Source organism: Thunnus maccoyii, chromosome 4 (genome assembly GCF_910596095.1).
Source record: "Thunnus maccoyii chromosome 4, fThuMac1.1, whole genome shotgun sequence".
NCBI lineage: Eukaryota > Metazoa > Chordata > Actinopteri > Scombriformes > Scombridae > Thunnus > Thunnus maccoyii.
The window spans coordinates 31868886-31886998 of NC_056536.1; the positions used below are offsets into that span (position 1 = coordinate 31868886).

At 40.4% G+C, this 18113-nt stretch overlaps 1 protein-coding gene across 3 annotated transcripts in view; it reads right to left on the reverse strand.

The window, feature by feature from the left end:
- The window catches only part of irak1 (interleukin-1 receptor-associated kinase 1), a 24705-nt gene continuing 6592 nt past the window's right edge, over positions 1–18113 (reverse strand). For all 3 annotated transcript variants that reach the window (XM_042408060.1, XM_042408061.1, XM_042408062.1), the window contains 14 exons: positions 16441–16608; positions 14476–14646; positions 12419–12498; positions 12086–12253; positions 11586–11650; positions 9642–9753; positions 9416–9537; positions 9054–9267; positions 7062–7130; positions 6857–6944; positions 6683–6774; positions 4458–5115; positions 2218–2316; positions 1–940 (listed from right to left, as the gene is read on the reverse strand). In XM_042408060.1, coding sequence (XP_042263994.1) covers positions 861–940; positions 2218–2316; positions 4458–5115; positions 6683–6774; positions 6857–6944; positions 7062–7130; positions 9054–9267; positions 9416–9537; positions 9642–9753; positions 11586–11650; positions 12086–12253; positions 12419–12498; positions 14476–14646; positions 16441–16608 — 2186 coding nt within the window. In that variant the 3' untranslated portion in view covers positions 1–860. The remainder of the gene's footprint in view (positions 941–2217; positions 2317–4457; positions 5116–6682; positions 6775–6856; positions 6945–7061; positions 7131–9053; positions 9268–9415; positions 9538–9641; positions 9754–11585; positions 11651–12085; positions 12254–12418; positions 12499–14475; positions 14647–16440; positions 16609–18113) is intronic.

Here is an 18113-nt window from a genome sequence, read left to right on the forward strand (position 1 = left end):
TCTCATCATTTCTATGTTTTCTTTAATTGTTCCACATTTATAAATGAATTGAATTAAAGGGGGAAAAAGGTTTGAAGAGCAAATTTTACAAGTGGGAGCAAAATTTTCTTACAAACACTTCTGGATCATCAAGGCACATAAAATCAAGTTTACAATTTTTTAAAAATTGTTTAACATCAATATAAAATGTATGACTTTGTGTCAAAGCAAACAGGACAAACTCGGGCGTTTTAGCACTTTGTGACAAGGAATTACATATCATAAAATATTTATTATATTACATTTTGATATTATATATGTAAAATTAAAAAATTAAGTAAACAGACCTGAATAAATAGTCGTAGTTAACATGATTGTTTTCAATCACCAGGCAAAGATAGAAATGTAATATCAGTGCAGGTGTGATGAGGGTGTCGTACCTTCATGTAATCCTTTGCTGCTTTGCTGTTTGGTGTGTTGTGAGCGCTGCTGCGATTTTAGTATGATTTGTTGAAACTTGCTGATTTTCAGTGTAGTGAAGAGAAATGTTTGTGCTGAGGTGAGGAGGCAGATACTACCCTGTCTTAAAAACGCCAGCTTTTTTAGATGAGTGGTACCGCGGAGAACATCAAACTTGAAAACATTTAACGGATTTAACAAATGGCTGATATCTGTGACACACTGTGCAGCTGCAGCGTCTACAGTGTCGACATCCAGCACTTTATTCTACAAAAATGGTGATAAAAGTTAGAAAGAGCTCACAGCTCTATCAGACTCTGAAACAGTTCATCTTTGGTCCTGTAGAAATAGTTTCCCCTCACATGACTCAGCTCTGTGCAGACTGGCTCATGTCCTGCGGTCAAACCGGTCAGTAGGAGCAGTCAGTTGTGTTTAGCAGGGAGGTAATCCAGCTCGTCGCTCTCTTCCGGTCCTCTGAAATCGTCTGAACTCCTCCCTCCGTCTGATGAGATATGAGACGTGGGTTGAGATGTGGTGAGATACGAGATGAGATGGTAAGTTCAGTCACAACAAAATATGAGGACAATGAGGAAATATAAGGACATGAAACATGAGAAAATGAATGAGATGACAAGAAAAATTTGATGAAGTAAGATAAAAAACAAGATATGAGACTGGATGAAACTGAAAAAAATGAAATTAGATAAAATTAGGTGCAAGATGGGATATATGTGAACGAGAGATGAGTTGAGAAAATGAGATGTGAGATGAGATAATAAATCGAGCTGGAACAACATACTGTGAGATATGAGATGAGATATAATGAAATGTGAGATAAGGTTAGATAAAAAGAAGATGTGACAGGATGATATTGAACAAGATGATAGATGAGATGAGATAAAATTAGATAAAATGGGATGAGATATGAGATGAGATGATAAATCGAATTAGAATAAAATACTGTGAGATATGAAGACATGAAAAATAAGAAAAATGAGATGTGAGATGGCATGAAACTCAATGAGAGACGAGATTATATTGAATATGAGGTATAAAATGAGACAAGAAAAAATATAATCTGAGATGGGATGAGGTTCAGTGAGATGAAATTAGATAAAATCACATGCAACATGGGATATATGTGAATGAGAGATGAGATAAGATGAGAAAATTAAATGTGAGATGAGATGAGACGATACATCGAGCTGAAACAACATACTGTGAGATATGAGGAGATGAGATATAATGAAATGTGACATGAGGTCAGATAAAAATATATAACATGACATAAAATGGGATGAGACTGAAGGGAGGTATGAAATGAGTCAAGAGAAAAGTTAATAGTGAGATGAAATGAGATAAAATAAATAAATAAAAATGAGAGTAGATGAGATATGAGATGGGATGAGATACAACATGAGACAGGATGGAAAATGAAAAAGATATAAGATGAGATGAGATAAAAAGAAATAAGATACAATGAGATACAAGGATTTAAAATGAGACGTGAGAAAATGAGATGTGGACATTAACATGAGATAAAATGAGGTAAGATGAGGTAACAAAATAAAAATATGTGATTCCAGTTTGAGGTAAAATGAGATATGTGTGAGATATGAAATAAGGCATGATCAAATCAGATGAGAAAATAATGAGATAATGAGACAAAATGAGACGCGAGATAAAATACAACATAAAATACGATAAACCGAACAGAGTTAAAACCAGATGGAATAAAATAAATAATGAAATAAAATATCTCAGTGTGTCATTACGTACAGAGGTCATCAGAGGACAGCAGCTCAGGAGTCTGAATCCTTCCCTCCTCGTACAGAGTTTTCTTCTCCAGCAATCGCTGCTTACAGGGATTCATGACGACTGGTGACAGACAGACGGAAACACAATTAAAACCTGCGAAACCTGATGTTTCTCACCTAAACCTCTGATCAGACTGGTGAGTTTTTGTTTTAGCCTGTTAAATACACATCCTGTTGGAGTCCATCTCTATTTTGACAGGTAATTTACACCCAGTAGTAGTCGCCCAGAACAGACAAATCAAAACACTGGCTCTAGAGAGGGCCTTTTGCGTTTTTTTTGCTAATTTTGCAGCCACAGGTGGAAGAGGAGAGAGAGGGGACACTTTGCCCTCAATTGTAGAAAATCAAAAAACAAGTTGATTGGTAAATGTTGAGTTAATCTTCATACACCAGCAGATTTTACCACTGCTTTAAAGAGCATAAAACTTTTCAGACTCAGTAAATGATAAAAGTTGTTTTCTAACGTGAAGATTTTTTGCAGCGTGCAGAGACCTGACAACAAAACCTTACAAACAAACTTAACACTTCCTGATGTTTTGTCATATTAAAAGCCTACATATAAAAAGAGAAAGCTGCGAAAGCTGTGAAAGCTGCAGGATCTTCATACAATTAGTATGAAAATCCTGGAGGAAGTGTTGAGTTTCATTCATGATATTTTAAAATCGTTCAGGGTAAAAAAGGCAAAGTAAAGACATGATGATGCTGTGGAAAATGGACTTAATACTGAATTTATGAGGTTAACATGGAGTTTGTATTTACTGAAAAAACAGGGGAAATTAGAGGTATAAAGGCCTCTCTAATAGCAGCCTGATCCTCTCTGACAACCAGGTGAATAAAGACCACCGGACACTATTTAAGAATTTACTGTGTGTGTTGTATCGATGTTGTTTTTTTTAACTGTTACAATGAAGATACAAAACTGTCACATACTTTGAGTTTCCTTTTGTTATTCTCAGATTTATTTACTGATTTAAATAATAATAATAATGATAAGTAGTTTATTTTGGACTGTAGTTTATTTACACAAAGTCTTCGTTTCGACTGTGTTAGCCAACATTAAACACTGGAGCACCTCAGATGTTTGGTTGAAGTGTTTTGTAGAAAGACGTTTATATTCAGTAAAGTGCAGAAGGAGAAGTTGTGGGTTCTTCATACGTCAATAACCGAGTTATCCAGATTAAACTGTTGACTACTTGACATTAGTCTGGATTTTTTGGTTCCTCGAAGCTGCTTAGAATTAATATTGAACTGTTGTCATAGCAACAAGTCCTTAAGCCCAAACCTGCTATAGTGCATCTTATTGACAGTTAGACGTTTTAGGGTGAACCACAAACATGATACGGATACAAATGTCTCGTTTTCTTAGATTTAAAATGAAAGAATGTTGATATAATTATGATTTTAGATGAGAACATGCAGGTTATTGACAAAATTATGATTTATTGGTGTAATTATCCAAATTTATTTTTTTCCCTGATAACAGAGAGTTACCTATACTCATACATGATAAAATATGAAACTAATTAAAAGTTTGTACGTTAAAAAGGAATTCAAATTTAGTTTGGGATACTCTGAGCAAAACGACATAAACTCATCTAAACAAGTCTGACTGTTAAAGCACCAGTGGAGCCAGGACATGTGGCATTTAATTTGACATTTTTAACACCAAAACTTGTTAAAAGATTAACTGCAGAACTCACTTTGCTGAAAGTTGTTCATGCAATCAAACCTACTTTCTTAGGTTTTTAAAAGGTTTCATTGTGTGTGACGAAAGTGTGAAAACAGTAGAAACATTGTGGAGCACAATGTAAGAGCAAAAAAAACACACAGAAAATCAGACTTCTGTCCAAGAATCTATTGCCCCAGTGCATGCTGGGAGGGTTCCCAACACACCTACTTAAGTTTATAGCAATCACATGACCAGCACTCAGCCAATCATATGAATGCTGATCATGGTTTCAACTCTCTACTCATTTTGCCTTCGTTATTCAGGATAACTTCATCCAGGATCAACATATCAATCCTCAAACTGCCTTCAAAGAGCCAAATGATCTGGATGAGTATTCACAGGATTATTTTAGTCTGATAACTGCATGTTAGCCTGAATTAGTAAAGCCACATTTGAAGATCAGGACCCTGGTCATCAGTAAACTATCACCTGAATAAATCACAGCCTGACCCTTTAAACGGTTGTAATATTACCTGAGGGCCCCGGGGACAACGACTGCAGAGACCCCGCAGGAGAGAGGTATTCTGGGGCGCAGCACTGCCCTGCTGTGGTCTGTCCTCTACTGTCTGGTTCTGGTGCAACGCCCTGCTGAGGGCCGCTGGTGGCCCCTGTGAGGGCCCCGGTTTCCGTCCTGTCACTGGTGCTGCTGGGCTGGGGAGGGAAGTTGTACTGGTCCTCAGTGGGCACAGAAGGCTGGCTGATCCGGGACTCTGAGGGCCCGGCTGCACTATGATACTGGTCTCTGGTGGATGGGGACAGAGACCTGCAGCTGGTCCCATTAGATCTGAACTGGGAGAACTGGGAGCGAAGGTTGTACTGGGAGAAACCTCGACTCTCGTCGGTTTCACACGGGCCGACGAATGAGGAGGAGGAGATGGGGAGAAGGGAGGAGGAGGAGTGGAGCGCGTTAGGAGGTGCGAGGCAGCAGGAGGAATTGGGGAGCTGGCAGGTGTCCTCCAGAGGTCCCAGTGTGGACAGCTGGTGAGACAGATCTCCCACAATGGAGTCCAGGGAGCGGGGGGGTCTGGGGAGGGACTGGGAGTATAGGTGTTGATGAGGGCGGGGCAGAGGGAGGGGGGAGGAGTTGGTCTTCCTCACCGTGTCGTGGATCTCCTGAAGTTTGTTGAACACCTGTGAAGAGAACATCAAGGTGAGGAACAGAGGAGGATCCAAACAGGAGCCCTGAGGAACACCGGGCCCCTTTAACTCCTGGTAACGTACCAGTAATGTAACTGAAATTCCACTTTACACCTGCAACGATTAGTTGACTGAAAATTACTGATCAACTATTTTGATAATCAATTAATCATTTTGAGCCTTTTTTTAAGAAAAAACATCCAAATTCTCTGATTTCAGCTTCTCAAATGTGAATATTTTCTGGATTATTTAGTCCTCTATGACAGTAAACTGAATGTTTTTGGGTTATGGGCTGTTGGTCTGGACAAAAGACAATTGAGGACGTCACCTTGGGCTTTGGGAAATAGTGATCGACATTTTCATCATTTCTGGACATTTAATAGACCAAACCATTGATCGAGAAAATAATCGACAGATTAATCAATAATGGAAGTTATCATTAGTTGCAGCACTATTCCACTTTTAATATTTAGTGTGCCTGGTATTTATATTATAAATCCAATTTTCATCTTCATGTTTGAAAATGCATAACCACTTCCAAAAAGACGATTAAGATTAAATTGATTATCGCTGTACATTTAGCCACAAAATATTTTCAAACTGTCACAATGTGCAACCTTAATTTAAAGATTAAATTGCAAACTTGACTTTTGAATTGTAATTATGTCCCCATTTGAACTTATTCCTAACAAAAATGATGTGGCCCTTTTAAAAGGTCATTTTTCATACCGATTGACCGAAAACAATCTGACAACAAGAATAAAATAGATTCGGTTTAGGATCGTATCTGATGTCGTGTTTGTCATCAGTGAGGGCTGACAGAGTTTATTTTAATCCTCATTTGTCTAAAAATTACCCATACGTAACGAATATATGTTCTGTGTATCACTGTGAGACTAAAGACGTACTTTACTGGTTATCCACACATGATAAACAACAGCAGCTTCATTATGGTTGTTTCAAAGAAAAAAAATGCAATAACACAGCATTTAAACTGTTTATGTTTGTGAAGAAATGTGTTCTGGTCCAACAGGCTAAAATTGAGGAATTGAAACAATGTTAGAATTCACACATTAAAATGTAATTTCTGGTGGGTTTATTAGACTTCATTCCAGCAGCACACAGAGTTGAAACAGCAGGGTGCACCATGGTTTTAATGCCTCTCCTGCTGTGGAAAAAGCTGATATTCACTGGGATTTATTTTGTTATCTACAGCAGATTTGTGAAAAACTGTTAGAGTCAAAACTTCAGCTTTCATCAGGGCACAAATATTTTGGCTGAGGGACTGGAAAGTTGGGTTTATTTATACAAAAGGAAAATAACATGTTAGTTCAAATAAATGATGTAGCAACAGGCCAATTATAGTGGACATAAAAATGCAAAGTTTGTCCTGAAAGTGACGCTACAGGAAAGTTCATGGGGTCATTAAAATCTAAAGGGTTTATCCTCTGGGGAGCAGAAATATTGGCAGATAATGTGTTTAAGATCTAGTAGTTTATGGAGATGTGTCTCTGGACAGACAGGACATCATGCTTCAAAACAAATTAACGGTGTGTCTGACCTCAGTCATGGGTGGTCTCTTCTTCCTCCTGTCCAGACACCTGCAGGCCAGAGCCACCATCTTCATACAGTCAGCAGGCTCTGCAGCGCCACCTGTTGACAGCACCATTAATACAACAGCTGCAGAGAACACATAAAGACACATAACACCAGTATACAAACACACAGCACTGACCTGACATCAGCCGGTGGTCCAGATGTTTCCTCCACTCTGCTTCAGTCGAACCATTCGGACTGTCCTGAATCTCGCCCACCAGATTCTTCTACAGAACCAGAACCAGAATGAACCGAACGTCACATGAATGTTTCACTTATTGTTCTGATTGTTATTGAAGCCTGTTAAACTTCTAAACTGTGTGTCAGCGTGCGAGTGTTCTCACCAGGTAAATATCTCCTGACTTCACGTCTCTCTCCAGAGCTCGACGACCGGTCAGGACCTCCAACAACACCTGAAACACACACGTTCAAATATCATATTACATAAAAATCTCCTACTGATGCTTAAGACAAACTCCTGACAATAGAAACCTCAGGATCTTGTTTTTTATCTTGTGCGTCAACTTAATATCTTGTGGGAACGAGTTATTATCTTGTGCGCACAACATAAAAAAATACCACCTTTTGGGACTTTAGGGGTTCTGTAAAAAACATAGCAAATGGACTATTCAAGTAGAGCAATGAACGCCGCCATGTTTCTAACATACTTGAGAAATCAACAAACTATTAAAAGCTATAAACGCGACTTACACCCGTGGTGTTCAAAGCCTATCATGCCTTTACTGTACAGATATTAACCTGTTCCCTCAAGATAATGATTTTTGTACGCATAAGATAATAACTTATGCCCACAAGATTTAAAAAAAATACCACCTTTTTGGACTTTAAGGGCTTTGTAAAATAATGACACGGCATGATGACATCATTAGGGATGGGTACTGTAGCTGACAGCAAATTATTACATCATATCTGTTACTGTAATGTTTACAGTTACCACAACGTGAGGCAACAGTAGTTGATGAAACTCAGTTCCAGGGGAGAGAGGGCGTGGGCACTGTCACGTACCACATTTTCTCCAAGGTGTTTAAGGCTGTGTTCACATTATAGGCCTTAATGCTCAATTCTGATATTTTAGTCAGATCTCATCTTTTTGCGTTGATGGTTCATATTTGTAAGTGACATGTATCTGTATCTGTAACTGAAATGTGAGCCACATGCATGCAAGATAAGGTTACGATAAGTTCCTGCCAGTTTGACTTGAACAGAAGCGTCTCCATAAATGTCCAATAAATGTGAAACTTCCTCGTCTCTCCATCGACCCCCGTCGCTGCTGTTGCTCTCCTCCATGTTTATTTTTACTGGGTTGTGAGGTGAAGACACTGATTGATGATGATGGGCGATATGTGTGAAGGAGCAAGATGTTAAAAAAATAAAGCCACATAATCTATGATGTGACCGTTGTGATGGAGGTCAAGCAGCCAGAAATCGGATATGAGTCTAAGACAGCATGTGCAAGAGGCTTACTTGGTTTACTTTCACTTCTGTGAAAAACATCAAACCTGAGTCACTTGGAGTCAAAACAATCTTCAGCGTGTAATATGAACGTAGCCTAAGTTAGCTATAAAGTTGTGAAAGGGGTTGATGACGGCGATATGATGTACTTGAGAAATATGATGAAATTCAGAAAACTTCTCTCTAATGTAACAAGCAGCAAGAAGCACTCTGCACAGTACATATTTCCTTTCATTGTTATTTTATATGTCAAGTGTGCAACAAGTGAATATGTGTCTTTGTACAACATTTACATCAATGTTTGCTGTTTACTAAATGTCAGTGTATATTTAGGCAGATAGTTATGCCAAGAATCTGTTAATGCAAGGACAGGAAAACGAGACAAGGAATGTATTACTACGTTAATTTCCTTTATGTTTATCTATTTATTTGATAGCTTTCACGATGGGACAATTCTGGGCGATCCTGATCTGGTGAACTTAGAATTAAACCATCAGACAAACCAAAGAACAGTTGTGCTCGTAGTTACTGGAGGGAGCGACAGGTACAGTCCAGGTCAGACATCTTGTAAACAATGTTCACCTCCAGGTTGTAATAACGACAGGAAAACTCTGATATATCCACCGTATTTAATAAAATGTAACTGCCTGAATACTTCACAAACTCAAATCAGCTTAAGTCTGTCATTCAATGTGATTAAACCTAAATTTAATCTTTATCTTTGCCCCACCTATAACCCTCCATTCCCCCCCTGGAGAGGCTTTTGGCTTTCTGTTTTGGCTTTTTGAAGACCATATCCTGTCATTTCCTCTTTGTCTTTGATAAACTAACAGACTTCCCCATCAGTCCCTGCAGTGTCTCACCACTCCGAAGCTGTAGACGTCCACGGCAGTCCCCAGCTCACCGTTCCTCACGTATTCATCTGGTAGGTACGCCAGCGTTCCTCTCACCGTCTCCGTTTTACCGACTGAGGTCGTCTTACCCGCCGTGCGCCCTGACGAGCCGTGAGACGCGAACCGAGCCAGACCGAAATCCGCCAGCTTCGCCACCAAGTGGGTGTCCAACAGGATGTTTGAACTGCAACACAAAGACACAGAAGACAGAGATACTGAGGTCCTGCTGCAAACTGTCTGCTTCCAGGAGACATTCAGAGAGCATGAAACAGAGCAGGAGATGTCATGTCATGGTCATGTCATGTCGTGTTGTGATGTAATGAGATGTTGACCTCTTCACGTCTCCGTGGATGACAGGTTTGTGACCGCCAGGAGGCAAGTGGAGGAACTCCAGAGCTTTTGATGCTCCTTTAACAATACTGACCCTCTGAAACCAGGAGAGGGTGCTACATTCCTACACACAAACACAGAAATACATATGTCACATCAGGTTAAAAAAATGTATAACATCTGGCAACATACAAAGCGTGTGTGTGTGTGTGCGTGTGTGTGTCTTACGTTGTGTAGTTGGTCCTCCAGTGATCGGTTCTCCATGTAGCTGTAGATCAGACACATTGATCCTTGTCCCTCACTGAAACCCAGCAGATCTACGATGTTCGGATGTCTGAACCTGAAGAGCACAAACACGCGGTAAGCTTTTACTGTGAAAAATCTATGCAGGAAATGTTGAGTTTCCCCAACAGTAACTTCACAGTAATAGAAAGAACAGCAAAGAAGAAGCTTCAGGAGTTTATTGGTGAATAAAAACATGTATTGTTGCTAAACAGAGTGGTATCAGAGTATCACATGACTCTTACACTGTATTTATCATGTGACACATTACAGTTCACGTGTTTTTACTTGGACTTTATCTACTGTTTTTGCATTTATTTACCGTTGTTTGAATACTTTAGTAAGGTTTTAGTTTGGTGATGCTACCTGGTAACTAGTGTTACTGGTCACCATAGACTGTATAAAAATAATGGACGTGGCCACTGATGTCACACACTGGTTTGTGGACTCCTGTTTTGAAGCCTCGAGTCTAGCATTTTGACCGTCGCCATCTTGGTTTTTTGGAGCCAGAAGTGATGAGAGGTGACCATATTTGGACGAGAGCCTGGAGCTGCGGAGGAGCTCCTCAGGGTCCAACTACAGCACCTCACGCACCACCGAGGCAGCGACTCGTCAATCACAAGGTAGCCACACCCTAACGCATAGCCTGCTTTATCATCTATTTTACTCTAAATGGGACCGTAATTACCAAAATGAACATCATGATGTGTTGAAGAAGAGAAGAAACTAGTGATTGAGACCATAAACTCATTAGGGAAGTGTTATATAATAAATCAAGTGAGATTAGAGAGAATGCAGGTTTAAGTCACTTCCTCTTTGGCTTCACTTTTCAGACCCGACGCTTCCTGCTTGCAAGTCACTAACTGGACAATAAGTTAAAACGTTTCACTAAAACTGTATCATCTCCTGATTGTTTCTCTGTTGTGAAGCAGTTTAAACCCTAACCCCCTAACTCTAACACCCTACCCCTACCCCTAACACCCTAACCCTACCCTACCCCTAACACCCTAACCCTACCCTACCCCTAACCCTAACACCCTAACCCTAACCCCCTACCCCTAACCCCTACACCTAACCCTAACACTCTAACCCTACCCCTAAACCTAACTCCCTAACCCTACCCTATCCCTAACACCCTAACCCTACCCTACCCCTAACACCCTAACCCCTACACCTAACCCTAACACTCTAACCCTACCCCTAAACCTAACCCCCTAACCCTACCCTACCCCTAACACCCTAACCCTACCCCCCACACCCTAATCCTACCCCTAACCCCCTAACCCTACCCCCAACACCCTAATCCTACCCCTAACACCCTAACCTACCCCTAACCCTAACACCCTAACCCTACCCTCAACACCCTAACCCTAGCCCTAACCCTAACCCCAACACCCTAACCCTACCCCCAACACCCTAATCCTACCCCTAACACCCTAACCTACCCCTAACCCTACCCCCAACACCCTAATCCTACCCCTAACACCCTAACCTACCCCTAACCCTAACACCCTAACCCTACCCTCAACACCCTAACCCTACCCCTAACCCTAACCCCAACACCCTAACCCTACCCCCAACACCCTAACCCTACCCTCAACACCCTAACCCTACCCCTACCCCTACCCCTAACCCCAACACCCTAACACCCTAACCCTTCAGTAAAACACACAGCTAATAAGCTACGTTAACTTCCTCCACTTTGTATTCTCCAGCTCTCCGTTCACTCACAGGTTTGTTATTGGTCAACAGGGTGAACTGCAAAGTTTGCAAAGTTGAACTCAACACAAATTCCATTGAAATGAACAGATTTTGGGCTAAAATTTGTGTTTTTATCAATTCTGCTATGAGTGAGCTCTAACTCGGCTGATGGTCTGCGATGATACTCACTTTGAGAGTTTCTCCACTTCAGTCTTGAAGCTCTCCTTCAGCAGAGTCCAGTCCAACGGACTATCCTACAACAACAACAATATAGATCAGTTGAAAAAACTACTTACTCAAATTGTTTCAAAGACTTTCAGAAGAAAAAGAGCAAAAGGTTTGTGTAACAGAAACTTTTTCTCTGCTATCAGCACTCTGTTTCTCCCAGATATAAACCCAGTAAAGCTGTGTGGAGCTCAGTGGGATTTTTAATGAAGTTAACATGAGTTCAGAGACGCTGTGGAGATAAAAACAGTCGGCAGCTCTCTGTGACTTCATAACATCACTGATTAATAAACTGTATTTATGGATCAGTCACATGTGGCCAATCTATGATCAGATTATCCGCTCTGATGACCATCTTGTGCATCATATCAGTTCATCTTTAACAGAAATACTTTTCTCTCTCATCCGTTTGGCTCCACCCAGTCACAATGAGTGATTTCTGATCTGTGCTGTGATTGGCTGACCTGTCTGAGTCTCTTGACGGCGCAGTCAGTGTTCCTCAGAGTCGCTCTGTACACGATGCCAAACCCCCCCTCCCCCACCTGCCGGGCGGGAGAGAACCCATCCGTCCCAGCGTACACCTCTTCATACAACCAGCACATCGCCCCGCTGTCCTCAAACACTGGGGGGGTCTGGAGGGATGACATCATCATCATCATCTTATTATTATTATTATTTTCATCATCATAAGTATCATTATTAGCAGAAGTAGTATTTAGTAGTAAATTTTATGTATTTGTGAAGTGACCCATTTGTGCTAATTATTGGTTATTTATTGATTATTGTATGTGTATTACCTGGGGGCGTCGGTGTACGTTAGAGTGCAGACTGGAGGGGGGCGGGGCAGGTCTGGGTAATGGTCTTCCTCCTCCTTCATCTAATGAACACAGAACACATCGTTTTCTTTCTCATCATGATTTCATTCACGTGGGTCACATTCACATATTACGTGTCATATTTTTAAAGAAAAATAAGTAAAGAAATATGTAAAAAAAAATTAAAAATGAATGACGTGAAAATAATAGTTAACAATAACAGTCTGTGGTTAGTTCAGGGGTCTGTAATAACCAGTGGTGGGTAGAGTACTGAAAACTTTTACTCAAGGAAAAGTACAATTACTCACATAAAAAAATTGCTCAAGTAAAAGTAAAAATTAAGCAAGATATCTGGCCTCTCTTCACTGGTTACCGGTGCAAGCTAGAGCTAATTTTAAGGTTCTTCTTGTAACTTATAAGGCCTTGCATGGACTTGCACCACCTTACCTATCAGAGCTAATTACACCAGCATGCCCTCTGCGCTCTCTCAATGCTGGTCTCCTGGTAATTCCTTCATTTAACAAAAAAAAAAATCAGTTGGCTTCAGAGCATTTGCCTACCGTGTCCCCTTATCTCTGGAACGGCCTTCCATTACATGTTACAAGAAGCACGTTCAGTTAAAATCTTTAAAGCAAGACTGAAGACTTACCTTTATTCTATACATTACAGCCTCCCCTAAAACTTAGCCGGGCCTATCACCTTTTAACATCTATTTAACATTGATGTTTTTAATGTGGTTGTTTCACTTTTAATTGTTATTATTGTAAAATTGATCGCTGTATGTTGTCCTTTTAACTGTAAAGTGTGTCGGGACCATGCTGCATGGTGATTCTGCACTTTATATAAAATTGAATTGAATTGAAGTAAAAGTATAAAAGTACTTGGTCAAAGTGATTTTATGCAAGTCCAAGTCAAGTCTCTTTTTGGAATAATAAGTGTTAAGTCCGCTGTGCAACGTAGTTATTTTTAGGGTACGTACTTTGCTGCATATGATTTGCCTTCTCCAATAAAACAGGCATCCAATACAATATGATTATTGCTAAAAGCATCTTTAAACATAATCTTAACAATTTAAACTTATTGCGGAAATAACACAGAAGCAGCCCGTTGTTGATGGAAGTAATATAAGTCTATATATAGAATGTGCGTCACATGTTTTATCCACCCATATTTACTCTCTCTACGCTTCCCTAAAACGATTGTTTCCTGAATAAATAACAACTGGTAGCCGACTGGGTGAAAGATCAGTTTCACCGGTGACATTTTGTTTACTTTTATCTTTAAATATGAATCAGTCAGCAGCAGACTCGTCACTAAAACTTAACTGCGATCAAAAGTCTGCGATAACACCTTCAGTTTCTGTGGTAATGACTGTTTCTTCTAAAACAGGATGAGAAAAAAAAACTTCAGTAGCAAGTCAGCTACTAAAAATCATTTGTAAAAGGAAGTTCATAAGAAGGCACACAAGACCAAGATTATTTATCTGAAATGAGGGCAGGGGTGTTTTGAAGTAACGGCTTTTTATCACATCTCAAGATATGTTATGGTTTTCACACATCAGCCACACCTGAGAAATGTGTTACAATTCACCTCATGTTGTTTGAGTTGCTCTGATGATGTAAAGGCTATGACCTGAAATGCTGATACATCTAATCTGAGTTTATAATCTTTGTATGATGATTCCTTTTGGGTTACGTGTCTTGAACTCTTACCAAACTATATGGGGGAGGAAAAGCAATAAGTTGGTCACAAAAAAAAAAAAAAGGCTGAGAAGCGAGGGAATGCATTATGTTCTCACAAGGATAGAGGTACAGATGAGTGTGTGCAGGGAGCAAAAATCACTTTTTTGTCCATTGGCCAAATGGCAAGAGACTGATCAATTTTTACCAGCCACTCAATAGATCACCATTGTTTTTTTGGCAGGTGAGTGAAGCAAATCTAACACCAACTAGCATATTTTTACAAGCATTTGGCTGGTAGCTGGTGCTAATTTTGTGCCTTGAGTGTGTATGTGTGTGTGTGTGTGTGTGTGTGTTTACCTGTCGGGCTGAGTTTACAGGTGGTCTGAGTGGGCGTGGCCACACATGGTTTGGGAGGATGATCGAACTGAGAGGGAGAGACCGACGGGGGAGGACGGTTGAACTGAGAGGGTGAGACAGACGGTGGAGGACGAGCGGGAGGAAGAGGGGGAGACATCATACTGGACGCCCCTGCAGACAGACAGAGAGACAGATTCAGTTAGCATCAATCAATCAGCTGACCGAGTTGTTTAAATTACAGACTGTATATAAAGATGGACGCAGCGAGGTGTGATGGGAGCCAGGACGCCATGGAAACACGCGCCGCTACCTCAGAGCCAAGCTAACGCTAGCTAACTGGGAACAGGCTATCATACTTAGGCTATCATAATGTGGGTGTCATAATCAAGTCACATTAAACTTAGTGAAATATTGTGATAATAGTTGAACTCAGAGTGAGTCCCGGCGCAAACTGTCAATCACAGCTGTCAATCAACACCCACACAGCAGACATCAAAGCTACTATAAGTCTTCAAATCTTATGAACGGAGCAATAATTTCCAAAATGACCACCAGCACACTTTATCAGAGGGCCTGAATTTACAGATTGAGACAAAAACATATGACTAACTTAGTATTTCTAGAGAAAAGTTGATGTTTTTTTGAATGGGAGTCAGTTGGAGCAGCCAGCGGCCTTTAATTTCTGACTCACAATGTTTTTGGCTGCTGCTTGGTTTAAATGTCCACAGGAGACATTTCTGAAGTGTGTGTTGTTAAGCAGAAACATTTCTCGTAAAGTTGTTTTGTTGACTTTCTTCATGTGTAACGACAGACTGGAAACACGTTTGCGGATTATTGACACGTGTACGTGAATCAGGATGTTCAGAGTCGGCACTTCAGGCTATAAAAACATAATTACTTGTGTTTTTTTCTTTTCTTTCATACACTTAATTCACTCTACCGCGACGATACAGAACAATCCAGACCTCCTATAACAGCCAACATGAGTGTCATGTTTCACCTGCGGTTTTAGTCACTTTTATAGTTTATTAAAGTGATTTTCTTTGTGCATCAGGAACACGTTTGAGCTGCTGCTGCTGCTGCTGCTGATCTGTTATCATATGTTGTAGTTTCATACAGACACGTTTAGTCATTATCCTACATCTTTCGGAGGTCAGAGCAGCTCGGTTCAACACTTCTCACCTTTCTGTGAATCCGCAGACATGAGAGCAGCAGCGTCACAACACACACACAACAGCTGGGTTGTTTAATAACTGTCTCTATCTCACTAATTACAGCAAGAAAAATATCATTCATTAAAAGACAGAACTAGTTTTACTGTTTGTATTACAAGTCACTTACAAATGAAATGAATAAATAAATATTAATTAACTGTCTGTAAATAAAGTTATTTAATGACATGACGTGAGAAACGCGCTGATCACAGAGAGAAATGACATCAGGACGCTGTGAGACAACAGCTGATTGAACTGTTCTTTGATTGTTTCCTTTTAAAGCGGCTATAATTGACATTTTTAATAATAAAAATGTCTGATCTGTCAGTGTGTAACGTGTTGGTCGTGGCTCGTAGTGATGAACCTACAGAGGATTATCAGTGACTCTGCAGCTCCTCTCGGCTTTAACGGAGCTTTATAGCGAGTTTCAGCTCATTGTTTATCTGTTTTGATTTCACTCTCAGCGCTCTCATAGCGTCGTTTTGGGGCCAAACACCAAACAGACACAGTTAGCTGTAGACTAACTGGTGAACATAGTGGAGCGTTTAGCAGCTAAAGAGCCAGATATTTCCCTCAGGAGTTGGTAGAGAACAAAAACAGAAGCTAAAAGAGAGTCAATATTGGACAGAAACACGACTTTAAATTAATGACAATGTTGCTCCGTAACTGCTGGATGTAGAAATAATGAATTTTTTAATATTTCGTAAAACGTCCTCTAGTCAGAAGTCAGAGGTCAGAGAAGTGAACTCACCGCCCAGGATGACGTCTCGGGGGTGCAACAGCCGGAGACGCTCCAACAGGTCGAGCAGCTCCCCGACACGACCGTTCATGTTCGCCCATTTGCTCATCACCCAGTCGGTCCGCCTCATCCTCCTCTCAGCGTATCGCACGTCCGTCTGATCTTTAAGGACTTCTGAGGCTACGACAGACAGACAGACAGACAGACAGACAAACAGTATTTTAAATCAAACTCTGTTTACAAATGATTTCAGAACACCGAATAAAGTTTATTCAATCAATATTATATAAAGACTAGTGGAGTTAGTTAAGTAGGGATGATGGCAGTGCCAACACCCACACTTCTGGAAGTCTTGAGTGTACGTTCACGCACTGCCAGGTGGAAGATAAATGTGTGTCTGAAATATACCAACACAGAGAGACACTTACTCCACATGACGCACATTTCTAAACACCACTTCAAAGCAATGTTCAGAGGAAACGACTAGAAGACGGATGTTTGATCTTCAATGTGTAGAATGATGTATAGCGGAGTCCAAAAGTCTGACACCACTAGTCAGGATGCTTCTATTTTGCATTTGTTTCCAATGTAATTTTTTTTCAATACAAATAATAATATCAGCTTAACGATTTCAGTAAAAAGTTGAATGAATTTCAGGATATTTTATTATTTGGTATGTCCCCCCCTTTTTGTTTTAATGACAGCACGCGCTTGAGCTGACGTGGACTCACGGACCCATGTCGGGTCGGACAACTTCTCTGGGAACCATTGGAAAGAAGAAACTAAAAGCTACAGTAGATTATATGAATTGGCAGAATATCTCACTGCTGTCAGAGATAGAAAGCAGAGACAGATCCTCACCAAGTACAGCTTCAGTGACCGCAAATTAGCAAATCGAAAAAAAAAAGGACGACACAAAAAAATCATGGCAACCGAAAGAGAGAACAAGAGTATGTGGTCAGGTGAGGGGATGAGACAGAGATGCACTTCCTCCCACGATGTTTAACATTCAACCGGATAAGGAACATTTACTTTACCACATTCAGCTCTGTAATGAACTCTCAAAAAATTAAAAGTATTCACTCACACTCACACGTTTACTTACATGTGTTTACTTACTTACTTGCATTACAGCAGCATATTAAACTATAATCAAGAAAAAAAATGACAATAACATGACAACATATGACAAAAAAAACAAACAAATGACAACAAATTAAAAGGCAGAATTACACGTCAGCTTAGCAAGACACTAAGTATTGAATAGACCTACATTAATTTCCTGGAGACTTACCATAACCACTACTTCCCTGACTGTAACCCTAACCACTGACCCAAAAAATCTGCTTTTTCCAAACTGGGTACTCAGCGTTCGTCCCTAATTAGCTGGTCTTTTGTCTGAAACCCCCCACCCCCACCCTACCACCCCCACCACACCACCCCACACACACACACAATCTTAATGTTGTGTTAATGTTATTCTGTTTCATTGATTCTTGGTGCTTTGACCGTATTGTTGTTGTGACATTCACGCCAATAAAGCACCATTTTAATTTGAAAGCGCTTGGCGTTCTCAGATGTCAAGGTGCCCCCATAAATGTTCAATGGGGTTGGGGTCATGTGACGAAGTTTTGAGGTGTGTTTGGGGTCGTTATCCTGCGCCAGTATGAATCCTTCTCCACTAA